The sequence below is a fragment of the Myotis lucifugus genome, unplaced genomic scaffold, assembly GCF_000147115.1.
Source record: "Myotis lucifugus unplaced genomic scaffold, Myoluc2.0 scaffold_455, whole genome shotgun sequence".
NCBI lineage: Eukaryota > Metazoa > Chordata > Mammalia > Chiroptera > Vespertilionidae > Myotis > Myotis lucifugus.
The window spans coordinates 458,281-485,199 of record NW_005871503.1 but is presented as its reverse complement, the minus strand read 5'-3'; the positions used below and the strand labels follow the sequence as shown (position 1 = coordinate 485,199).

The 26,919-nt window shown below is 41.9% G+C and overlaps 1 protein-coding gene across 3 annotated transcripts in view; it reads left to right on the top strand.

The window, feature by feature from the left end:
• FAM13C (family with sequence similarity 13 member C) overlaps positions 1 to 26,919 on the top strand; it is a 129,231-nt gene that overhangs the window by 62,170 nt on the left and 40,142 nt on the right. For all 3 annotated transcript variants that reach the window (XM_006103034.3, XM_023744371.1, XM_006103033.3), the window contains one exon: positions 10,439 to 10,502. In XM_006103034.3, coding sequence (XP_006103096.1) covers positions 10,439 to 10,502 — 64 coding nt within the window. The remainder of the gene's footprint in view (positions 1 to 10,438; positions 10,503 to 26,919) is intronic.

Sequence of the window (26,919 nt, the reverse complement as noted above, 5' to 3'; positions counted from 1 at the left end):
AGCCAGATAATATGAGCTCCTCTTCCTGACTGATACTGGGCTGGGGTGATGGCATAGAATTGAGGCCTCTTGCTCCTTAGAGGGGACCTTTGCAACTGAGATCCCTCCAGATTTTCAACTGATGCATGTCAATGTGGGGTCAGCCCATTTCATGTCTGTACCCTTCCTACCGATCTCAATGTGACTTATTCTATAAATCCTTGTTATAAGACTTCTGTTCAGCTAGTCTTCTTTGATACTTTATGTTGATTGTTCTATAATTTACTTGTAATTCTGGTTTAGTCCTGGGAGCAGGTGAGTGTAACTTCCACCTACTCTGCCACCATGTCGATTGTCTAAAAATATTTTTAAGTACATCCATAATAGTTTTTTTGGTTTGTGCTTAAGGGGAAAAGCTGTCTAGGCATTGTAATTGATGTTTACCAACACAAAACCTTGGATATAAATTTCCCAGTTATTTGACCATGGAAGAAGATAGGAATATAATGGATAATTGATAACTTTGAGAGAACTAGGTAGAAAATCGTGTCTGGAGTTCTGTATGTGGTGAAACCATAGGATAGTGGCTCAGGATGGAACCTTTGAGATGAGTCATTCCAATTCCCTCCTCTCTACTTGTGTATTCTAGATATTTCTATTTCATCTACCAGCCCTCATAGTTTTCTGGTTCAGACTGTGCTGAGGCTAAAGTGCCTCTGGTTCTAACATTCCCAGAGGATACTTGGAAGTCATGTGGGATGTGGAGCAATTCCTTGTTGTGTAGGACTGCCCCACATATCTTAGGGGTCTGGCAGCTTTGGTTCTAGTCTACCAAATGCTAGCAGACACCCCCAGCCTCTGAGCCAATCACAGATAGTCTCCAAATTTTCTAAATTTCTAGGGGTGTACCCCCCCCTTGAGAAATGCCAGTCTGCATGATGGATTACTAAAACTATGTGTTAGGAGAGTATTAACATAGGTACATGTTCATGATCTATTTATACATGGGGAAAAATGTAGTTACATTATGGTATTTGATTCCATTTTTTAAAAATAATCCTCATCTGAGGATATTTTTATTGACTTTAGGGGGAGAGGAAGAGGAAAGGAGAGATGGAGAGAATGGGAGAGGGGAGGGGAAGGGAACACATCCATCGGCTGTCCCTATATGTACCATGACCAGGAATTGAACCCACAACCTTTTGGTGCATGAGATGACGCTCCAACCAACTGAGCCACCCAGCTGGGGTGTGATTCTATTTTTGCTTACTATATAATTATGTACAGAAACATATATTGGAGAGACACAAATCAACATTTTATTGGTGGTTACTTTCAGGTGGGATGACAGTGGGTGATTTAAAAAGATTCTTTTTGATTTCCAAAATTTCCCCCATTGAGCCCATATTAAGTTTGTAAATTAAGAAATTATTTATCAGTAAAAAAATAGTATACTATTCAGGCTATGGAACCCTAATATATTTCTTAAAATCTCTGTAATCATATGATGTAATTTTATTTTTTGGGTGTTTTTTTTTTGAACTATTATCTCAATTTGAGGTAAACAGGAGTGTTAGGAGAGAATGGATTTATTTTTAATATTTGTTAACTGAAGGAAACAAGGCATTTTCAGTGGTACCTGTGGCTTTTATGGTTTGAATCAGTTGGGATCAGAAAACAAATATTAAAGGTGACTTTTATAGGGTCAGATGATGCTTAAAACCAGAACTTCTGTCCTAGATACCTCTTCTTTGTTTGAGTGTTTTATTCTGTGGATTTGCCTCTCTGATCATTAATCCTCCCTTGCCCCTCAGATAGACACTGACCCAGGTTTTATTGATCTTGTGCCAAGACCATATTGGTAAGGACAGCTTTGTGTTGAAGCATGTATAGCACTTGTTGTTTGCTTCTAAATAAATAATAATGGGAATCCTAACATATGTGCTCTGGGAATAGCAGGCACAGAGGTGCTGCTTGTTCAGGACACAGACCAAGGTCTGTCAGGCTGGAGTATACTGCACTGAGGAGAGAATGTGTGTCAGAAAGGTCAGCAGTGGCCGGGCTGCACAGGGCCTGGTAGCCAGGGTGTGGATTTCGGATTTTAAGTTCAAAGAGAAGCCATTGGAGGTTTTAATGGGAATGGCATGCTCAGATTACATATTTAAAAGACCACTCTAAGTATCGTGTGTTGTGGGGAGACATCTTGCAGGCGAAAGCATCCCCCTTGTGGGAGGAGATGGTGGCAATGAAGGAGGCAGGAATGTGACAGGTGAAGATAGATGACTCATGACTTTTCCCTTTTGGGAAAGAAGGAAAACTTTTACGAGGAACACATAGCATTTAGGCTTAATATTAATGCCTACCCAAGTCCTCTGTGCTTTTTTAAAGTTCTCTTGTTTGTTGAGCTATCCTGATTTATGACTTTAAAAGTTAGTGTTGGGAGGCCGAGTGTCAGATGTAATATCACAGTGCCCAGTGCCATAAGTCTTTAATATTCATCAAATATTCATGTCATTCAAGTTAGCCACCCCCCCAATTACTTGTGAACCCTTATACCCTTCACTGTGTCTGCACCTGAACTAATTCTTCATTTGTGTGTTATTTTTTTCTCTGTCCCTGACTGTAAACTCCGGAGAGACAAGGATTATGTCTACTTAGTTACATTGCTCACTTTCTTACAGACAAGAGAGCCTCATAGGAGGCCTTGGATACAGGGAGGTGACCCCAGGAAGCAGGAACACAGGAGGAGGAAGAGCTGACAGCAGGTGTGTAACTGAACACTTCCGGTGACTGGAATTAGTGCTCTGAGGCCTCTCTCAGGAACTTTGTAGAAAGTTCTCAGATGTATCCCTCTGAAAATTGGGGGCTGCAGTGTTTATCCATACATTCCTCCTTCTGTTGCCCCTGGGGGAAGTAGCTCTCCCACACTTCCAGGTGGAGGGAGCCAGCTCTGCCTCACAAAATCCTTGAGGTTGAAAGTGAAGAGACTTGGCAGGTGCTTGAGGGGGATAATGTGAGTGAGCAGAACTGTCTGCAGAGCTGCAGCACCTGCTACGACCACTGGGCCTCCTGGGCTCAGCCCTGCCTGGCACAGGGAGCAGGTGTCTAATAATCACTTATTAAATGAATGCAGTAAATGAGATGATATGAGCAAAGTGCTTTTGTTTCCTGCTCAGCAGGCCAGGTGCTGCTATCATTATTATTGATCAAAAAGTATTATTAGGATCTCAGCTCCCACTGAATTCCCTGTCCTCGACATCTCTTCCCAAACTCTTCCTTCCTGGTTCACGGGGTATTTTGAACGATACATATGTCTCCTCCTCCTCCTTCCCTCTGCCGATCCTGACGCTGGCCTCGTTGTCTGACGCACTAGCTCACCCATCCTCTGGGCATTGGAGTGGTTCTGACTGTTTCTGGGCTCCGTTCCCAGCCCACCAAGGTGAGGAGAGGTATTTATTTCAATGCAGCTGGGCTGCTTTGTGTTTGGAGTTTCTCATAGTGTCCCCAAGGACACAGCACTTTCCTCTTCTGAAATGTGTCCCCTGAAAGGCCAGGCCAGAAACACCCAGGTTACTCTGTCCTCACAGAAGTCCCTCACCTGTGTTTTTTAGCCATTGGTCCCTTCCCAGGTTGTTGCACCTAGACCAGTGATGGCGAACCTTTTGAGCTCGGCGTGTCAGCATTTTGAAAAACCCTAACTTAACTCTGGTGCCATGTCACATATAGAAATTTTTTGATATTTGAAACCATAGTAAAACAAAGATTTATATTTTTGATATTTATTTTATATATTTAAATGCCATTTAACAAAGAAAAATCAACCAAAAAAATGAGTTCGCTTGTCACCTCTGACACGCGTATCATAGGTTCGCCATCAGTGACCTAGACCTTTGGGCTAATATTTCCCAATTAGGAATCTCCTGGGACGCTTGTTAAATATATGTTACCAGACTACTCCTCTGGAAACTGTTTCAGTGAGTGTGGGGCCTAGGAATCTGTTTTTAATAAAACAGGTTGATTCTAATCTTCAGAGAAGTATAAGGTGGGAGGTGAGGGTGGGGCTTGGGCTCTAGCTACTGGGAGGGCTTGTATTAAGGATCAGTGTTCTGCCTCTGGCCATGACACCCAAGTCCCCTCTAAGGGAGTTCATTGACCTGTACAAGTACATGCATTGGGTTGGAAAGTCAGTTCGTGAACATGTATTGACTTCTAGTTCTGTTTTCTGCTAGTGGTCTCTTTGAGAGTTATTTTAAACTCTGTGCCTTAGTTTCTTTATTTTTGAAGTTGGCTGCCCAATATTTAATCTCATTCCTTTAGCATAGAAATTTGGGGGAAAACCAGTAAGAGAATGCCTTTAATACAGCTTAAACTCCCTGGAGAAATAAACTTTATATTTACTGGCATTGAGGATTGTTATTGTTACTAATAATATTACTGGAATTAATTGGCCTCTTGTCTGTGTCTGCATATAGAGCTATTGTTTGTTCATAAAGAATGTTTTGCTCAGAGGGTTGTCCTCTTGGGATATACCTTTTGTTTTCAAAAGAGTTTCAGGAAACCATAGTCATACAGCCTCCTGACAGTCATCCGGGTATACATTAGTGTTTCCTGTGTTGCTTTCTAATGCAGACTTTCTAATATAGAGGCTCAATTTACTATAGTAGATTATCTAGAACTCTTATAATGTGATTCACGGGAGGCGCTGTCTGGCTTTCAGGTTCTGACTCTATGAAGCACACTGAAAAGTGTGTTGGATACTCTCCTCTTACTCTTTCTGCCCAGGTTTTCTAAGTGTGGGTTGGAAAGACACTTGGTAATCCTCAGCAGGTCTCCTTGTGGAAGAAATGCATCTGCTTGTAGGAATGAGAGCCATCCCTCCTGTCAGTCCTGTTGGCATGCTACACTTGGAGGAGGGAGCATGAGTTTTATCATGATCATTGTACATATTCAGGCATATATTAGAATTGGTAGCTGCCCACATGTGAGTTCCTACTATGTGCCAGATACAAGGATTAGCCCTAGAATAAATGTTAAGCAAGACTCATAAGAGACAAGTCAAATGATTATACAAATACATATTTAGAGACTAAGACATGGCACACAGCAGATGTCGAGGATCAGAATACAGTAAGACGTATAAAAGGGAAACCTGGTTGGCTGATAGGTATCTAAGGGATGAATGGGGTCATTAGGAGGGAAAGTGGAGAGGGGAGAGCATTGAGGGCACAGGAAGAGCATATACAAAGGCCTGAGGTGGAAAGGGGCACGGTGTGTCCACAGAACTGAAGGAATGCAGTGTAGTGGGAGCACAGAGAGGGAGACTGATGGGAACTGAGGTTGAAGATATGAACAAATGCTAAACCTTCAGGATGTCATAATTTACTTTAAGAATTTTAGTCTTTATTGTAAGTGCAGTACAGAAAGGTAGTGTCATGGTTGTTGTATGGGATGATGTGGGGAGGGTAGAGAAGTAGGGAGACACAGGGAGGCAGTCCAGAGGATAGATGATGGTGGCTTGGCCTAAGGTGGTGGGGAGAGGACAGATGCAAAGGTTATTTGGGATAAGAAATTAAAGGACTTGGTAATAAATTGACTCTTGGGTTTGAGGGAGAGGAAAGTGTTAGATAACTCAGATGTCTTCCACGAGCAGTTGGGGAAGCCTTTCACCGACTTAGGGAACACTCTCATCTGCCGACTTAATTATGGATAGTTGAAATGTTGCTATAAATCAAAAATCCTATGCTGAATACTGCTTCTTCACAAATTATCACATCTGTGGTTTGACATTATTCTTAGGCCAAGAAAAATGTTTCCATGCTTTGTGCGTTGTGCTATTTTGAATTCCAGTCCACCTCCTGGGGGAAGGCCACTGCAGGCTGACCCTGCAGGCTGGCTCAGCACATGCTTTAGGGCTCTAGCAATGTGGGAACACCGAAGGTTTTTAGAAAAGTTGCACCTCAATCAGCTAGCCATAATTTTGCAGTCACAGAATCCAGCAAGAAGCTCTTTTAATATCAGCAAACAATTCAGTTTTGTGTTTCTCTGCTGAGAAGTGCTTTTATTTTGAATTACCTCATGGTGCTGGCAGCAGTGATGTGGTGGCACAGTGGGACAGCAGTGGGGTGGTGATGGGGATAGTGATGGTGGGGTGATAATGGTGGTGGTAACAATAATGGTGGTGATGGTGGAGTTGTTTGAAGGCATTGCATTCTGATCAGTACTGAGAGCCATAATCGGGCTCTGAGGAGTCCACGCATTTCCCATTGCCGGACTTTGGGCTGGGTGCAGGGATGTATTGAAGTTGGCAGAGACCTCTGACTGCCCTACTCACCATTGCCCTCTCCAGAAGCATGCATTTGATAGAGACGTATTTGATCTATTTTCGTTGTTGTTTTGGGCAAAGGGAGGAAAGAGAATTGGAGGGAGTTGAAACACTGTGATCCAGTTTTGAGCTGAGGCCAGCTTCTAGCCAGGATTGTAAATGGCCCAGGCAGTATCTTTAAAGATCTTAAAAGAAAGGAATTTGAGATACCTAGCTACTGTTTCAGTTCGCTTGTCGTTGCTGAACTTCTCCAGTGAGAAGCTTTTGTTTCCATTTCCTCTTCTGCCATGACCTTTGTCTTTTGCAGTCCATACTCTCTTATTTCTACATGGAGATTTTCTAGCAGTGTGAGCTTGGACAGTCCTTCTGTGCGTGCTGTTCTCCTTGTCTTTCCTTCTTTTTCTCCACATTAGCATCTGGTGCACCAAAGATCACTGGTTTATTTTTTGGGGTTCTTTCTCCTTCTACAAGAATATACATTCCATGAGGGTAGAAACTTTTTTTTATTCGCTGTTTTATTCCCGACACCTTCAGTGGTACCTGGCACAGAGTTAGGGGTATTATAAGCCTAATCTCATATAGTTACCATGAGGATGAAACAAAATAAGATAGGTAAACTGCCTGGCAGTCCCAGCCTGGCATGGTGAGGGCTGGTGAACTGTTCGGTTCTTCTTGACACTCTTCTTTCCCGTAACTTCTTTCTCTTCAGCATTTAGAGTGCCATCCTGTTTAGCTTTTTACCTCCTTAGTGATGTGTCCATTTTCTTCATGGCTCTTCTTTCTTCTGTCCCATAACTGGCCACTTTCAGAAACCTGGTTAGTGGTCCTGAGGAAGGATGTCCCAGCTTTTATCTCTTTCAGCGTATTCATTCATAGGCTTCCATTACTGTTACTAATAAAATGTATAATTATCATTATGGTATTTTATATATGATTGTAGAATGCACGTGTTATTTAATGTAGCTCACAGTAGTAACAAACATTATTCATGAACTGTCCTTCCCACAATGAATTGCCCATGAGTAGTTGTTATTATTATCTTCACTTTACAGATGAGGAAAATGAGGCTTAGAGATGTTAATATCTTGCCCGTGGGTACACATCCCTCCTAAGTGGTAGATGGAGAAGTCATTCTGAGATCTGGTTCTTCTGTTTCTTCATTTATCCATCCATCCGAAAGACTATGTGGCAGTCACGATGCTGAGCTCTGGCCACACAATAGGGAAAAACCGATGTAGAACCTGTGATTGCTCATCGCTGTGACGGTCACCACTCTCACTCTGCTGAACACACTGTAGAGCGCCCCATCCTAGGGTGAGCCTTGGTTAGGTATTTTCAGTTCCCTATTTTAGCCTCACCTCAAGCTTTGAATATCTAAATCTAAACTCATGAATTACCTGTCTTTATGCCTGCTCCTCACCAAAATTACATACTTTCATATCTCCATTAGGAAAACCACATGTCATTTTTCTTGTCACACCGGCTCAAGACTTTGGAATAATTTTGATTACTCAGTTTCTTGTACTTTATAGTTTGAATCCACACCCAGGATGTCTTGATTATTTTTATCTTTGGAAACGTATCTCTGACCTGTCTCTACCTCTCCAGTTCCTCTCCACCATTCAAACACCAGCTCCTGTGTGCTGATCCCTGATTTACTGAAATAGCATCAAGGCTGAATGTTAGTTTTGTGCTCTGCTTAAGATTCCACTAATTGTAAGACTCCTAAGGCATAAATGCAGCTTACTGATTATTAGTCCTCAACAATGTACCAGGCACTTAGGAGATACTCCAATGATTAATAAATTAAAGCACCTTTTATACTTAGACCACAATTCTCAAGCTTGATCTGGAGGTTATGAGAATTTTTTTGGAAGATCATGTGAGTATATTACTTGTAGGCTAGTCTGTGCATCTCAACAATGAATAGTATATTTTAATTTTATTTATTTTTAAGCTTCATCCAAGGACATGCTTAGAGAGGGGAAGCAAGAGAAATAGAGAGTGAGAGAAAAAAACATTGATCTGAGAGAGAGAAACATCAATCCGTTACCAGCAACCCAGGTATGTGTCTTGATCAGGAATCAAACCGGCAACCTTTCATTGCACAGGATGATGCAAAACTAACTGAACCACTCTGGCCAAGCCATACTATATTTTTAAAACCAAGACTATATCTGCTTTCTCCCATTAATGTTCACTACTTGTGCATTTATTTTACCATCTGTTGGCACCAAAGACCTAGAGAAATTTCTGCTTGAAAACATAAATATTGCCCAGCCAGCATGACTCAGTGGTTGAGCATCAACCTATGAGCCAGGAAGTCACCATTCGATTCCTGGTCAGGGCATATGCCCAGGTTGCGGGCTCCATCCCCAGTGTGGGGTGTGCAGGAGGCAGCTGATTGATGGTTCTCATCATTGATGTTTCCATCTCTTTCTCTCTCTCCCTTCCTCTCTGAAATCACTAAAAATATATTTAAAAAAACAAATATTGTTTCTATTAAAGAACAACACTTCATTTTTCTGGTGCTACCATAATTTATAGAAACACAATTTGAGAACCACTGTAAATTACAAAGAAATTATGAGCCATGCAGCGTTTTAGATATTACAGGGTAGAAGAAGTTAATCCCTATCCCTAGGAGGGTTTCCCCCATTTTTCAGGAAAGACTGCTTTGTATTTTCTGAAGCCCTGAAATCACTGTGTTTGTGGCTCAGAGACTTGATGGGCATAGGATGGGTGTGCCAGAGGTCTTCTTCCTTACATCCTCGCTTTCTCACTTGAACGCTCTCTCTCCGAGCTCCTGGTTGGAACCCTTAGCCTTCTACCACACTCGGGAGGGACGTACTGGCTTGTGCAGACATGGGAGACATCAGCATGACCTTTACAATTTTGTTTGACCATCTCTTTACCTTTCTCATTAGAAATAAATTGTTTGCACAGTTAGCAATGCCTGTGGACTGAAAGAACCCTGCATTCTTAAAACTATTTCAAAGTGAGGCTTGTGGCATTTCTAAATGTGCATCCTGACTTTTAGAAATCATTTAGAGGACATGTATGCTTTCTTCAGGCAGATCAACAACAACTGTAAATAATTATGTCCCCAAATAAATCTTTTTATAAATGACTTAACACTGAGTAAATCTTTCATTCATTAAGATAGCAGACATTTTAATGTGAATAATAACTGTCATTTACTAAGGTTATTATGTAATAGTCTGCAAACTGCTGCAGAAAAACTTGAATGTTATATAATAGATGCCATTGGACCATAGTATTTGATGAATCATGAGTTGGAGTTGAGCATCTACCAGTTGTGGAGTTGGTTTTTTATTTTTAAACTAAAAAACACCCCAGAACCCAAACAAACAAAAAAAATCCCACAAAAACAATAGAGTAGATCTGCCTGTTTCAAGTTCTTTTTCTTCTATTGTTAACTCTGTAGTGGCAAAAGCCAGCTTCACCATATTACCCAGCAATTGCTATACCATTTATTGTGATAGCTGAGAGGCCGAAATTTCCAAAAGCTGTTTGCAGTGAACAAAATGTGTCATTTTGTAACAATTGTATCAGATCACATTCCGTGCTGAGAAGAGTCCCTCTATGACAGTGGTTCTCAACTTTGGCTGCACATTAGAATCACCTGGGAATCTTTTTAAAATCCTGATTTCTGGGCCTCATCCACTGGAAATTCTGTTTCTTTGTTATGGGGTGGGGCCACAACATTAGTAACAAAGAAACAGAATTTCTGGAGGTGGAGGCCCAGAAATCAGGATTTTAAAATGATTCCCAGGTGATTCTAGTGTGCAGCCAAGGTTGAGAACCACTGCTCTATGAAGATCTGCGGGAAGAGCCTTCTGGGACAGCAAGGGTGAAGGTTTGAACAGGGAACCAGAGAGGCTAGAGTATAGGGGACAAGGATGAGCATGATAGGAGGTGGAGCCAGGGAGGCTGGCAGGATTCAAACACTGTAATGTGTTGCAGACCATTATAAGGAGTCTGGAATTTTTTCTAAGGAGTCTGGAATTTTTTCTATGGGCAGTGGGGTACCACTGAAGGTTTCTAACCGGTATGACAGATCTGTAGCCGCCAACTTTAAATTAAATTGAAATAATTCTTCTTTGTATTTTATAGAATAGACCAGAGGGCTGCCATTTTGCCAAAGGATGCTTGTGAAACTCAGCGGGACTTGAATGAGGTAGGTGCAATCATTGTTGGTTGCAGAAATATGAATTAGCCAATTATGAAAGCTCTTACTCTTTTTCCTAGGCCTAGGAATTCTCTCTGATAAAAACTTTTAAGTATTTTTGCTCTTAAGTGAACTTGTTTCCTTTGTCCTTCTTTGGGTAATGTTATTCCTTGCTCTGGAGCAGACACATTTAAAATATTATTTGTAGGGCTGCTCACTATGTCTTGGATCTGAACCAAGTCCAGCAGTCATTTCATTATACTCTTTTCAACTTTGCTTCAGGATTGGATAGCCATGGCTTTGACAGTTACATTTGTAAAATTTTTCTCTTAATTTGATTTCTTATCTCTCATTATTCTAACAGCTTTTGCGGTCTCAAATATAATCATGCTTGCTATTTATCCATGGAACATGAGTTAGTGTGGTGCTTGCAACATGGCCTTAGTGTGTTTTGAGACAATGAAACCATCTTTTCCAACCCAAATGGTTTCCCACCAAACTGGACATCGCAGTGTTAATACGCTTGTTCTAGATTTTCTTTGAAATGTATAATTTAATTCTTCTGTTGGAAATCAGTGTATTAAAAGTGGGATCTCTGTTATGAATGCCTTGGCTTAGGACATTGGTGTGTAATACTGCCTAGTTGTTCTTGTCCTCATTGTATAATTAAGGAGCAGTGGGTGGTATATCTGATTAGGATCATAACAAAAATAATGAAAAGACTTGATGTTCAGATGCCAGGAAGAGAAATGATGGGCTTCAGGCAAATTTTTCATTTGTCATTGAAAGATGCATCTCTCTTCCCCTTCCAAAGAGGAAAAAAGTAATGGACTGACGTTAGGTGATATTTTTAAACTGTAGAACTTAGCTGCCTGATTGAATCAAGTTAAATAAATTACTAAAGTTGTGGAAATCTCCTAAAGATAACAATACAGAACACTGCTTGTTATTTCTTTGTGCCTGGAGACAGCCTTCAAATTCCACAATCTCATTCATGGTAGCAATAGTGGAAAAGAATTTAAGAGAAAAGAGGCAAAAATCTGAATCAGTGAACACAGCTTTTTGCCCCACTGTGAACAAGCAAAGTGCTGGTTGTAAAGAAATGATGCTTTGCTTTGACACAAATGACTAGAAAAATGAGGTGGTTGTAAGAGTCAACTTGTGATAAGTTCCCATTATTTGGGAGAAACTGGTTTGTGAGCTGGAAACCCATGAGATCACTTGATAATTGCAAAAAGCGCTATTAGAAAATAGGCTTTTCTGTATTGCTTCACTATTGTATTTGCAAATTACATGGTATGTGCCAGCTCATTGCTCTGGCATTCCATGGGTACAAGAATGCTAAATGGAGACATGCAGCCAAAGGAGCAGTCAGTGCCATGTTTTAAATGTGCACTCTTCCATGGAAAAGGGGTGATGCTGATCCAGACAGATCAATAACAGTGAGTGTGTGCTCAGAGTGGCTTTGTTCCAATCGGGGTAAATTGTGTGTGCAGGCCCTCATCTTTTCATGAAGTTTCTGTTGTGACTGAAATTTGGGGACAGGAGGAAACCTTAGAAAAGCTTGTGGAAGGCATCATGAGTGGGTCCAGACCATGTGTTCAGACTTATTGATGGAGACCTCCTATACAGTAGAAATATATTTAACTGCATCTTTCCCACCATTTCCCAAACTTACGGAAACCACTCTTTTATGAAAGAACCCCATAATAACATTTCTTTAGGCAACCGAGTCCTAAAGGATACAGGTGGGAAACATGCTTTAATATTTTTAATGGAAATAGAAAAGACATAGAAGTGTGTATACTGTAAGTCACAGCTGGATGAATTCTCACAAAGTACATAACAAGTCCCTAGATCAGTGATGGCGAACCTATGACACTCATGTCAGAGGTGACACGCAAACTCATTTTTTTGGTTGATTTTTCTTTGTTAAATGGCATTTAAATATAAAAAATAAATATCAAAAATATAAGTCTTTGTTTTACTATGGTTGCAAATATCAAAAAATTTCTATATGTGACACGGCACCAGAGTTAAGTTAGGGTTTTTCAAAATGCTGACATGCCGAGCTCAAAAGGTTCGCCATCACTGCCCTAGATCAAGAAATAGAACATACAGTGGGGCCTTGACTTATGAGTGTCCCGACTAAGGAGTTTTTTGAGATACGAGCCGTCTCTCGGCTGATTTTTGCTTTGAGTTGCGAGCTAAAATTCGGGTTACGAGCCAGCTTCAGATACCCCACTGCTAGTTGGCGCAGCGAACGTCACAGTGAACGCCACAACATCAGCCCAGCATCACGTGTCTCACTCGTTCACTTTATGATTTGACATACGAGTAATTTGAGTTACGAGCTCCGTCATGGAACGAATTAAACTCGTAAGTCAAGGCCCCACTGTATTAGCACCCCAGACAGCCCTTTGTAGTTCCTTCCATTCACTGCTCTCCTATCAGGATAACTGCTCTTCCCACTGACATAGGTTTGTTTTGTTTATTTTTGAGCTTTTTAGAAACAGACTCTGTGTACTCTTTTGTGTCTGGTTTCATTTACTCAGTATTAAGTTTTTGAGAATTGTAAGTGTTTGGCATGTACTTTTAGTTTTTATTCTCCTTGTTGTAACCCCTTGTATGGTTGTTTCCAATTTTTGACAATTATGATCAGTTGTTACTGATTGTAGTTCTTTTTTTTTTTCATTAACTGTTTCTTGGTCTCCTTGCACAGCTGACTTTTTATTGGAGTATTCCTTCCATCTCTAAATGGAAATGTAAGGTAGAATTGTTTTTTATGTTAGCTCTCTTCATTGTTCTTTATTTCTTTACTCCCACCCCCAGACTTCCATTTCTCTAAAAGCAACCCACCAGTTCCATATTTGCTCTCCTTCTCTGCTCCAACTTGCAAGTCTAAAGCCAAAAGAGTTTCTTGAACCTCTCATGAAGCATGGTCCCAAAATATTTTCCAGACCCTAAATAATAATGATTTGAAATCCTACATATGTGCCTTATATTTTCCCAAAATTTCACTCTGTATTTCACTTCTACCTTCTGAATAATAGATAGAGCTCAGCTTAGTTTGGTTCCAGAGGTCTCCTATACCCACTAAGATTGATTAACCCCAAGGTCTCCTATACCCACTAAGATTGATTCATGGTGTAGCATATCTACATATGAGCATTTGACTTTGTCTGTGTCCCCCATATTTTCCCAGTGAACTAAAAAACTCACTTCTTGTTTTTACTTGGCTTGTGTATAGATTTGATTTCTGCTAGTCTCATGTTTCTTCTGCTAGTCTCAAGCTCCAAGTTTTTGACCTTGGGTACCTTAATACAACTTGTGTCTCTATTTGATGAGTTTTGGTGTCTTTGGGACTATGCTATAGGAGTTGGTTTCTGAAAAACTGCCATTGACCTGAGCTGTCAGACTCTGCCTCTGAGGTATCAGGAGATTTTATTTGTGGTGTCTCCTATATCCTGATTGAAAAATATTCTAGACTTGAGATCTGTCAATGTCTCATCCACCTTAATCCTTGGTTTTAGTTATTTCCCCAAGTCCATGTAATTAATAAGCATTCGATAGATCAAAAAGTTATTGAAGGACAAAAATGAAAGAAAAACATTGTTTTCCCTTTCCACATCCTAATAGATTCCATTCCTAGTTTCAGTTCCAAATAAGAAAAATAACAGATGTATAAAGAAAATTAATGGATCTTCCATATCCTGAGAAAACTTGTCTCAAAGTACTTTTTTTCCACCTCCCAGATTGCATTTCATAAAGCACCATTATCAGCTCCTTTAGTTTTTCATTTGTAAAATTGGGGCAGGAAGTTTTGAATTTCAGTTTGAACAATTATTGAACCCCTTACCCCCATTTTCCCATTGCTTATAGAATTTAGTCATAGGTTTCCATCAGGGATGGAATGAGGTGAGTTGTCCCAGGGTTACTCTGGGATAAGGCCTCCTCAAGGGCAGGCACCTGAGGCCAGTTTTGGGGAGTGAATACTAAATAGTACTATAAAAGTGACACATGTGCTTGACATGCTTATCAATCTTATGAGAGGGGGCCGGGGTGGGGCATGTGATCCTAGGTGAAGAATTGAAGCTGACTGAGGTCCTGAAACAGTAGAGTCCTCCTAAGAAACAGACTGAAACTTTGGATCAATTTGGACCTTCTGTCTAGTTCTGCCATTATACTTGCCCAACTCTTCTGTCATCATCCTACAGAAGGAAATGGGCACCTTAAAAAAATGTCCATGACTTATGTGCTCAGGAAATATATTTTATTTTCTTAACTGATAGATATTTTGAAGCTATTCTGCACTTAACCTTTGTATAAAGAAAGTTTCTGCTGTGTGAATAAGAGTTTGTTTCCATTCACATTTTACCTGGAATTTTAACGATCCTAGAGGTAAGGTCAGCCACAAGGCAGCTGGCCCTAAAAGACAAATGTGGTTTTGGTTGCCCTTCTATGGATTTCTTCTTCCCTTTCTTTTTGAGGCTTGCTGGCTATGAAACTGTCTTATGCTGACATAGACCAATCTACAGTTTATTCTCTCTAGGCCTAAGGAGTCAGTTTATAAATATATTTTTAAAAGTTTGCAATGGCTTAATAAGTTTACCTAAGAGGTATGTCAAGCACAATGAAGCAGATACTCAACTTTGTAATGGGAAAATAAACGAAAGTTACACCAGTCTTTTGCTCAGAATAAGTCTAGCTCTAATGTGAGGATTTTAAAGTAGCTAAGTTTTAGGGGGTAATTGAGGGAAATACTTTTTGTTTGTTTGTTTTGTGTGTGTGTGTGTGTGCGCCCCCAGAATCAAACTATGGAGATGTATGGTTCCCACTAACTAACAAAGACTCTAAGTGGAATGATTAATCATTAGAACAGAGAAATCTAGAACTTTACCATAATTAAGAGGATAGAATAAGTTTACTTTCAGAGTTGAGAGGAAGAGAGAGAATGGATAGAGGTTGTTCTTAGAAGTTTTGAGATCCTGGAAGTTTGTCAACCTGCTGAAATGGCCAGCCATAATTAAGTGGAAATGGTGTTATAATTGAAGGGACTGAGGAATTATGGGGCCAGATATTAGCATGTTTATCAGCCTGATGTTGAAGTAACTGAATATAGAAAGGGCCACTGATGGAGAGGAAGAAACCAACCTAAATGGAAGTCACTGCATCATATGCATCCAGGTCATGGGATAGGAGAAGAAGACATTGCCTTTTATAGGGAGAAGAAATTGATGGACTTAGCAGTGAGAGTCAAAAGGGTAATGCTAACCCATCCTTCCCACCCTGCTACCACCTTTCTAACTCTGTGAGGTGTGGAGTAGGAAAATGAAATGGTTGCTGAAGTTGGAGAAAATTCTAGTTCCATTGCTCCCTCAAGAGAAAAGTTGGCATAGAAACACCATTTCCCTTGGTAACCAGTTAAACCAACAAATGCTCAATAATGACCTAACATCAATAACAAGTTAAATGTTTAATTTTTTTATCATGGTTCTTATTCTATGTGAAGGGGACATCTGTTTTTATTTAGGTAACTATGAAAGATTATTTACCTAAAATCAATATGAAAAATTTATTTTCCTTCACATGCTACTGTTACCCCTTATTTTTTGAAATATGCTGGTCAAAATAGCTCAACATTAGCTTTAACATTAAAAAAATACCTTCCTCTTTAAAGTTTATGAAGAATCCTTTAAAATTTAATTTTATTAAAAATAGACCAATTTACATATTTCTGGTGCCCCCTTTTGAGCCTATATGCATGTGTCTATGTGTATCTCCATGTGAAGGATTTGATTGTCTTTTTATTACCAGGCATGGTTTTAGCATATATTTTGGCATCAGGCCATATCACATTTCAAGATGATACTTGCTGTTTGGTTCAAGAATGTGTTTCTCCCTAAAAATTTTTTTAATTTTTTTTGGGGGGAAAAAAAGAAAGAAGTTCCAGAAAGAGCTATTTTTAGTCCTTTGATAGTCCTGAGTATGCTGAAAGGCATTGTTTTTATAGACTAGGCAGCTGTATTTTTCTATTGAAATGCAAACCCAGGCTATATGGTTGGGCCTTAGTTTAGGATTGATTGAGGATTCTTTTTTTCCCTGCATCAGGGATTTTTTTCCCTTGTGACTGAAAGTGAAGTCACCCTGGCTTTAATAAATGACAGGATATTGTTGATTCACACAGCTGAAACGTTAGGATTGGAATAGGCTCCATGCATGGCTAGATCCAGGGATTAAAGACTTGTATAGATGCCATCTCTTGACTCTGCCTCCCTATATGGACTTTATCTTTAGGTCAGCCTCTCTCTAGGGACACATTATTCTTACAGCTGGTAATTCCAGTGTGTATAAGTTTTCTATCACTGTAACAAATTACCAAAAAAGTTTAGAAGCTACAAACACCCATTTATCAGTTCACAGTAATATAGGTCATAAACTTGGGCAGACTCCATTGCAGTCTTTGTTCAAGGTCGCACAAGACTGAAATTAAGGCATTGGCTGCAATGGACTGTTATCTGGAGGTTTGGGAGAAGAATCCATGTCCAAGCCCATTCATGTTGTTGCCTGAATGTATTTCCTTGAAGTTGTAGGAGTGTGATCCCCATTTCCTCGTTGGTCGTCAGCTGGAGGCATCTCTCAGCTTCTAGAGCAGTGATGGCAAACCTATGACACGCGTGTCAGAGGTGACACGCAAACTCATTTTTTTGGTTGATTTTTCTTTGTTAAATGGCATTTAAATATATAAAATAAATATCAAAAATATAAGTCTTTGTTTTACTATGGTTGCAAATATCAAAAAATTTCTATGTGTGACACGGCACCAGAGTTAAGTTAGGGTTTTTCAAAATGCTGACACGCCGAACTCAAAAGGTTCGCCATCACTGTTCTAGAGGTTGCCCATATTCTTCCTCACATGGATCCTTTCGCCTTTGGGCCAGCAACACTAAATCCTTCAGTGCGCTGAATCTCTCAGATGATGTCTAGTTTCCACCAACTGGAAGGAACTCTCTGCTTTTAAAGGGTTTACCTGATTGGGTCAGGCCCACCCAAATTCTCTGTATTCTTGGTCAATTGAGTTAAAGCTTCAATTATATCTGCAAAATCCCTTCATGGCAGCATCTACTAATGTTTGATTGAATACCTGGGTATAGTTATCTTGGGGGATATCTTTAGGATTCTGCCTACTCTACAGTGGAAGTCCTTCTTTTTAGCTTTGAAAAGTTCCATAGATAAGTCTCATTTTCTTGGCTTGGGGAATATAGCCCCTTTTTGACCCAGTCACCATGACCTTGGGGTTTGGCTAGATTGGCTAGACATAGACCACACTTCCCATTTTGGTTCTGGGAGTACTGTTATCAGAAGGTGGATGAATGAATGCTGGGCTGCATAATACTGGTCTCTGGAAACAAAATATCCAAGGTAATTTTCCTGTCTGCTGGACACTGCAGGATGCCATTTGGCATTTTTTCTGGTGTGGTTTTCTGAGCTGAGATAATGTCACCTTACTTCCCTATTTCTTACTCAGCTGGAAGTTGAAATGGTGTCCTGTGACTCATTTAGTTTAAGCCAAGTTTTCTTGTCACTGTTTGTGAGGACATCCCTTGGCCAATATGGTGATGGTGTGAACCCTAGTTTTAATTTCCAATTGAATGAACTGCACAGCAAAGAAACTCTGAGCTATTTCCAGGCCTGGTTTATCCTGGCCCATCATTCAGAGGCAACTATCCAGTCTGGCTTCTTGTTTCCAGGGGAGTCAGGTCTGTAGGCCTCATTGGCCAGGGAATCCTTAGAGTGGCATTGGCAGAAAAGGCATAAGCTATGCCAGCAGCTGCCCATATTTTTCCTTGTCTGAGAATTAACTTGGAGAAACTTGAGAGGTGTTGGGCTGGACAGAGAAGTTGTGGCAAGACTTAACCAATGCTGACCCACCTGTGTTTGCCTTTGCCTACCAGCATTCCCCGGGTCCCACACTCCACTGTAGCTTTGTCCTGTTGGCCTTTGCTCTTTCTTCTATGGCATCTCAATTCTTTTCCTTGTCTCTCACTCTGTCATTTAATCTTCTTCACCCTCTTCTTTTAATCTTCTTCACACTACTAATTTCCTGCCTCCCTCATGGAAGGCTGGAAGCAGCTGTATCTAGTTCAGTGGCTCCCAGGAGTCAGCCTGTGTTGTAGTTAAAGGAGAAAAGAACCATGTAGTGAGTTTTCCATGAAGCTAATGTCTACTAAAAACTCTTTAATTTAGAGAATGTTCTTTAAAATGTCATTGTGTAATGAAATGGGTTTTTTTTATTTGTTTATTTTCCCACTTGTTGTAACTTGGCAAAATAGGAAGCTGACAGCTTTTATAATATACTAGAGGCCCGATGCACGAAGATTCGTGCAAGAATGGGCCTTCCTTCCCCTGGCTGCTGGCACCGCCTTCACTCCTTCCGAAGCCGCCTTCCTGCCTTCCCGCCTTCCCATGCTGCCCAGAGGCCCAGAGTGGCTGGGGCGGTGTGGAATGCCTGCATCGCCATGGCAATGATGCAAGCGTCCCATCCCGCCCCGGGCCGCTTGGCGCCTGTGTATGCAAATTAGCCCATCATCTTTGTTGAGTTGATTTGCATACTCACTCCTGATTGGCTGGTGGGCATCGCGAAGGTATGGTCAGTTTGCATCTTTCTCTTTTATTAGTGTAGATTAGAGGCCCAGTGCACGAAATTCGTACACTTGCCAGGGGGTGGGGTACCTCAGCCTGGCCTGTGCCCTCTGGCAGTCCGGGAGCCCTCAGGGGATGTCCAACTGACAGCTTAGGCCTGCTTCCCCTTAGCACTGCCATGGAAGCAGGAGAGGCTCCTGCCACCACCGTCGCGCTCGCCAGCCATGAGCCCAGCTTCTGGCTGAGCGGCACTCCCCCTGTGGGAGTGCACTGACCACCAGGGGGCAGATCCTGCATTGAGTGGGATCGGGTCGAAACCAACTGGCTCTCTGACATCCCCTGAGGGGTCCCAGATTGTGAGAGGGCGCAGGCCAGGCCGAGGGACCCCACCAGTGCACAATTGGGGCCGGAGAGGGATGGGGAAGTTTGGCCAGCTGAGGAGGGACTGCATGGGGCTCCAGGGCATGTCCAGCCTATCTCATTCAGTCCCATCTGGCCGGACCCCAGCAGCAAGCTAACCTACTGGTCAGAGCATCTGCCCCCTGGTGGTTAGTGCACATAATAGCGAGCGGTTGAGTGACCTTAGCATATCATTAGCATATTGTGCTTTGGTTGAGTGGACAACTGCACACTTAGCATATTAGGCTTTTATTATATAGGATTCTGCACCCCCCAACCCCTGCCAGCTTTTAAAAAATATTTCTGCCAGTCATAAGACCAAAATTTTGCCTGAAAACTGATTTTTTGAATATTTTTTCTTTCAACGTTATTTACTGAGAAGCAACTGTGTATCCAACTCCAGGTTTGGTGCTGGGGTGGGGTGTGTGGGGACTGCAGTAGAAGAATTAAATTTATCATTCCCACTTTTCGGGGATTTATAGTGAGTGACACACATCAGCTCATATCCCAGAGCCTGGCCTTGCTCGTGTTGGTATCTCTTACCCTTTTTAGAACACTGTTGGTTTTCTTAGAGCTGTAACACTCAGATTTTAAGGCAAGCAAAAGCTTAATTTTCTTGCTTTCTAACAAAAATACTAGTATTTGAGAGAATGGCTAAAGCTTTCCAGGGTGACCTGCCATCTTTAGAGGCATAGGTAGGTACTTTACTTCATTTTCCAGTGGGATGGTTATTAATTTCTAATATCCATTCAATTTTAGAACTTACAGTAGTCTCATGAGAGAAAAAGGGGTCTACAGGCCAGCATACTTGGATGTTTTTCCCCAAATCAATACAAAATGAGCCAATGGTAGAGTTGGGATTAAAAGCCCCAGTGGACCCTCTAATGTACAAACATTTTATTAAGTGTAGTTTTCAAACAGAATAATAGGGCCAAAAAAATTGGAACTTAAGTAGCTACAAATAATAATTATATGTGCTACAACACAGACTAGATTAGTGCACTTAGCCTGTAGGATATAATTGATGTTCTGGAAAAAAAATGGTTTGTTAGGGGTTTGTCTATCTTAATACCTTTTTTGGGGGGATAGTTTAAGTACTAAAACTGCAAAGAGAAACAATTAAAGCCCATTCTACTCTTAGAAAATCAAGGTCTTCTCTAGAAACAGTCCTGAATTAAATATTTTTTAGTTCACAAAACTATTATTTTCTCTCAAACATCCTGTTTTTGTTGTTTATTTAATAAAGTGAACTGACTGAGGATATCATGATGACGTCGAGCTAAGCATAGGAATCCCCCTTCCCAGGTTGAAATAATTTGGTTTTGGTTATAGTGTGTGGTGGTATTGGTTTTGTGTAAGTGCTGCTAGCACTACATTAGGACTTGGGTCTTCTTGTCAACAGAGGCTACTTGAAGTGATAGCTTGTTCTTTTACATTGAGTTTCTCCTTTGGGTATTACAGAACCATCCCACACAGAGGAAACTGGGATGGGCTGAGCCAGGTGTGTCATCCTTCAGTTAGAATTGGCTGCAAAGCATGCTGGGACATAAGCAACTCCAGCTCCTAAGGAGAGATTGAGGCAGGAGGCAAATGAGGATGTCAGAGAGCTGAGGGTCAAGGAAAAGCTATTTGTGCTGCAAGGCCAAGGGTGAACCTGAGGAAGGGCGGTGAAGGATTGAAGAAAAGACAGATAAGAGAATACAGCTGGGGCTCATCTCCCATGCCTGGATGAGGACACAGAAACCCAGCCTTCAAGCCGATGCTTTATTTTATAGTCTGACTAGAGGCCTGGTGCATGACATTCGTGCACTGGGGGGTGTGGGGGTCCCTCAGCCCGACCTGCACCCTCTCCAATCTGGGAGACCTCAGGGGAGCCCTCTCCAATCTGGGAGTTTCTGTCTGTCTTTGTAATCATATGAGCAAATTGTTTGAGACCCCAACTCAGTTTGGTTTGTTGCTCACAGAATAATAGAGGCATTTTTTGTTCTTTGCTTCATTGGAGATTTCCTGGAAGTTTTAGGATATCTTCCCTTTAATTTTTCTTAGACACTCTGATTTTACTTATGTCTCTCACCTTTGCTTTCCCTCCATCCCCCACCGCAACAGTAACTTGCTCCAGGCTTACTTTGCTCTAGTGTCTAGGAGATCCGTCTGCCACCAGAACTATGATTCCCAGCATTCCTGGTGCTTCCCACACTCTGGGCTTCTGCTTCCAGTCCTGGGGCTGCCACCAAAACTACTATTCCCAGAATTCCTGGTGCTCCCCATGATCTTGGTTTTCCCTTCCTGTTCTGTTTCTGTCCCACGGCCTCCCACTCTGCCAGGTCCTCCAAGCCACCAGCTCTCCCTCTCTGCTCTCTGTCTGGTGGCTTAGGGAGCCAATTTCCCCAAGCCGCCCCACTTTCCGCTGGCTCTCCCACTCTGCTCTCCGCCCAGCACCTGTGTATGCAAATTAGCCCTCCATTTTTGTTGGGTTAATTTGCATACTCACTCCTGATTGGCTGGTGAGCATAGTGAAGGGATGGTCAATTTACATGTTTCTCTTTTATTATATAGGATTAAAACAAGGGTAGATTAACATGTATACAAATGTTATTGCTTTGGCAACACTTGCTGCACCTCCCTCAGCCCATTAACTACTTAGGAAGGAATTAGGGAGGGCTACAAGGTCAGGCTTAATTATGCTAGGAGAGCTCTGACTTCCAGGCTGGGACTTGTTTGTGGCCCTGCCACAGGTCAGCCCTAGGCTAGACCCTAGAGCCACTCCCTCACTATTGTCCCTGGGAAAGGTGGAGCTAAGCAGTCAAGCAAGGCAATATTTCGAATGGGTCGAGGCCCTAGGGATTAGCGAAATATTTCTCAAAAGTGCAGACCTTGGACTTCCTGCACCTAAATGACCCTGCCCCAAACCACAGAATCCAAGTCTCGGGGTGATTCCTGGCTGGGAGTGCACATCTTTAACAAACTCCCCAGTGATTTATAAGTGTTTTTAAATTCCCGAACCACGGTAGCAGGGGTCTTGAATTTGGATATTCAGAAGAGCCTCCCAAGTACTGTACTGCCTAAAGGGTCCAGGAAAACAAACTGATATACAGTGGCAGTCTCTTTATTGGTTGCCTCCTGTCCTACTCATTGTGCTGGGTCCAGCAGTGCACAATGGAGGCATGGTTCCAGCCCTTCTGGAGCTGGAAAGAGCCAATAAACAAGTAGGCAAATAAAAGTGACGTATTATAGTGAACATTAGGAAGGAAATAAACAAGGCAGTAACAAAGAAATTGGGGGCCCTGTTTAGATAAGGTAATCAGAACTGGCTCTAGAATTTGATGGAAATTTGACTGTGAAGCAATGACAGCTGAATTGGGCTTGGGGAGGTTGGGGCAGGGAGGAGGTTGAAAGCAAGGGTGTGTGTGTGTGTGTGTGTGTGTTAGGGGAATATGCACAGAAAACATAAAAACTCAGGGAAGAAAAGTGGTAAATAGACATGGAGATATTCAGAGACCACATTGTATTCCCAAATTTGAGCTGATTCCCAATTTGAGTTTGCTTCCTATCACCATAGAGAATCTGTATACAGTTTTTGGATAGATAAAGGGATGGGAGAGGGCCACTAACCTCTTCATAGAAATGAGAAGTTGACCCTGCTCTGCAACTGGTGAATTGCAGACCAGGGCACCCGAAAATAGCACTTAACCATCAGCCTGTGTGGGTGTTCTCCATTTCAACCCAATTAAAGCGGGACCTGGTAATTGTAGAGGAGAGAAAATGAGTGGAGTATTTTCTAAAACAAGCAGCATATTTTCCATTATGTAAAAGAGAAAAAGTAGCTTTTAGAAAACCACATCTAGGTTATATGGACTGCTCTCTGGCTTCTTTCGTAACCAGATGGGAGCGTTGGGGAAGCAGAGATACTTGTTGCTCTTTAGACTAGGATCCATCAACCTTTGCTCAATTTCCCTGCAGATCCTAGAAACCCATTCAGGGAGACATTGCCACTAACTCTGGAAAAGCAGTAGCAGGGTGGCCCCCAGGGATGGGCTGGCGATAGCTTCACAGGGAGTTGGAGGTCCTAGGAAGTGAAGGGCTAGAATGGGGTAGCATTAGGACCACAGGGATTTACTGCCCTTTGTTTTTCTGTAGGGGGAAACCATATTCGTGCATGAAAAGTAGCTAAGTTAGGCATGATCTCAGAACTGCTTACTCGTCTTTCCCTGGGTTTATTGTTTCTTTCCTGCATAGCCTTATGACACTAATAACTGTCCTTATCATTTGATTCGTTTGCCTGTATATTAACTGTCTCCCCACTAGACTGTAAGTCCCACAGGGAAGAGGCTAACATCAGTTTCATACTCCACATCCTAGTGCAGCTCTCTGTATTTTGGAAGCTGCCGGAGCCAGGGAGCGGTGTACTGGTATGACATCTGCAGGGGGCATGGCCCTTGCCTGCATGGTACACACTGCCCATGGGCCTTCTCACCGGTGGCTCTTTGTGGTTCAGCTCTGGTGGCATGACTTCCTCACCCACTAGCAGGACATGTATGTGACAGTGGTATGGATTGCTCATAGGTAAAGGCCCCCGTCCTGGGATCTATCCCTTTATGACCCCATCCCACACAGAGTGTTCGAGTCCCCACCCTCTATTTGCTGAGAAACGTCAGGTTGTTCTCAGGTCATAGGTCATAGGTGTGGTGAAGGAGATCATCAGTAACAGATGGTCTTCAGATTTTCTTACATTCTGCCATCTTGTCCTCATTTTATCACAGTTAATGTTTAGCCTTCTATGTGGCATCTTCTTGTCCCTCAAGACCCTCATCTTCTCTCTCCTGTTCTAGTTGACTTTTTTTCCCCTTCCCCATTCTTTTAAGCTTACTCCTATTTAGTATCTCAGAGGAATAAACCAGCTAGGTAAACATCTCCTTTGAAGCTTAGAGTCTCATTTCTGCTTCCATATGAGTACAGGGGGGTGGGGGTGGGGGAGGAAGATGGGTGACAACAGCCCATTACTACTTTTAGCCATTATGGAGTCTCCACATTATTTATCACTCTCTGTGGGAGTTTAGAATCTTCTGAATGTGAGCTGTCATACTGCTATGCCATGAATTACTTGCTGTTTGTGTTGCATGAATAGTTGGTTCAGTTCCACAAACACTGCCTAAGCACTGATTTTGTGCCAGATCTTCAGGATAGGTGCACATCAGTCTTTCTCTCCTTTAAAGCTGGAAGGATATTTAGAAGTCACCTAGTCTTGGCTCCTTACTAGACAGATGCAGAAAGTGAGGCCCTGGAAGGTAAAGGGATGAGTCAAGGCCTTAGAGTTGGAGCAGAGTTTGGCTCTGCCCAGCACGTCTGGGGTTTGGAGATATGTATAATAACCACCGTGTCCAGTCCTTGAGAGTTTGCCACACGCTGGTGTTGTGCAAAGTGTTCTCCATGCTTGCCCTCATTTAATTCTTAGAGCAGGTGCTGTTATCACTATTGTTATTACATCTTTTTACAGATGAAGAAATAAGGCTTAGAATAACCAAGGTGCTTGCCCACAGTCAGATGCATAGTATGTAGGAGAACTGACAGGGCCTCTGGCTCTGTGTGAAGGTCATGTCCTCTTCTGCTTTGTATACAGGAGCAACTGGAGCTTAAGAGAGGCGGCTCAGTTAGTTCAGTTTGTTCCACATCCTCCTTCTGATTGTAGGGAGGGACTGGCCTTTCTTCTTTCTTTCATATATATATATATATACATATATATATATATATACCATTTTAACTTTTTAAAAAAATATGATTTTATTGATTTCAGAGAGAGGAATGGAGAGAAAGATATAAACATCAATAATGAGAGAGAATCATCTACTGGCTGCCTCTTGCATGCCCCCTGCAAGGGATCCAGCCCACAACTTGGGCATGTGCTTCAACTGGGAATCGAACTATGACCTGGTTCATAGGTTGATGCTCAACTACTGAGCCACACCCATCAGGCCCATTTTAACCATATAGTTCAGTGGTCTTAAGTAATTCACTTTGTTGTGTACCCATCACCACCATCTATCTCCAGAATTTTATTCATCTTTTCAATCTGAAACTGTAGGCTACCTCCTCATTGTGTCCTAATATGGTCTTTCTTCTGTGCCTGTGCTTCCCTGGTCTGTCTGTCTCTCTCTCCCCCCCCCCCCAAAAAAAAAACACCTCTCCAACAAGAACCCCAGTCATATTGAACCCTTAGGACCTAATTTTACCTTAGTTCTCTCTTTAAAGGCCCATCTACAAATGCAGTCACTTGGGGGTTAGAGCTTCAGCATATGAACTTAGGAGAGTCATAACTCAGTCTATAATATATCTCTTGGCTATTGTGAATAATGTTGCTATAAATAGGGGTGTACACATGTCTGTTTGAGTCTCTGCTTTTAATACTTTTTGGGTATATAGCCAGCAGTAGAATTGCTGGATCATGTAATAATTCTATTTTTAATTTTTTGAGGAACCACTATACTGTGTGGTTTGTTTGTTTGTTTCTGTACCAGCTACACCATTTTACATTCTCAGGGCATTATTTCTTAATTTTCTGAATAGTTTTGCTCTGTTTTTATAGGTCACTCTGATATCCAAAGTCCTCCAGTAGGGAGCTAGCTAGCCTGGAACTGATTTTGTTTTGTTTTTTTGCCTCCCAGATGTTTGGTTACTAAATCTTTCCAGAAACTTGGTGCCCTTGCTCCTGCTGTATGTCCTGTCAGCAACCTTGGGCTCTTGCTTCCATACTTAGCTTCTGGGAAAACATCCCAGAAAGGAGGGGGAAGCAGTGAAAAATGGCCTGGTCTCAGTTAGATGCTTCATCTGAGCTGTGGGCCTTCAGGCAGCAGCCCCTGAGCACAGAAGGGGTTTGTGTCAGGTCTCGCCCCATCTCTGAGCAGGCAGAGAGGGGACCCTGAGCTTGCTTAGGCACCTGCCACCTTCAAAATGGCCAAGAGCTTTAACACTGCTGTAGGTTCATATTGACTCACAGTAATAGAAGGAATTGGGGTATGTGTGTGGGGGAGTGGGTGTTGTATGGAGGGAGGGCTTGGGGGTGTGAGGAGATGTTGGGGGTAGGTCTTTATGTGATGCAAAATATGAGGGTGTGTATGGGGGGAAAGGATGTTGTGTAAATAGGGCGGGAGACTGCAGTTTATCCGTGAAGCTGTGTTGACATCTTATGTATGTGTAGTTCTCGTGTTGGTACTGGTGTCTGTTTCATGTTGACAGTATATTCGGTGCGTAGGTAGTACTTGCTTGCATTAATAAAGTTACGTAGTAGATCAGTCTAATATTATGAAGTTTTTTAACCTTAGTGTAACTAGTGGAATTCGCGGATTATAGACGACCGTGTATCGATCTCCGATGTTCAACAGTTCTATAA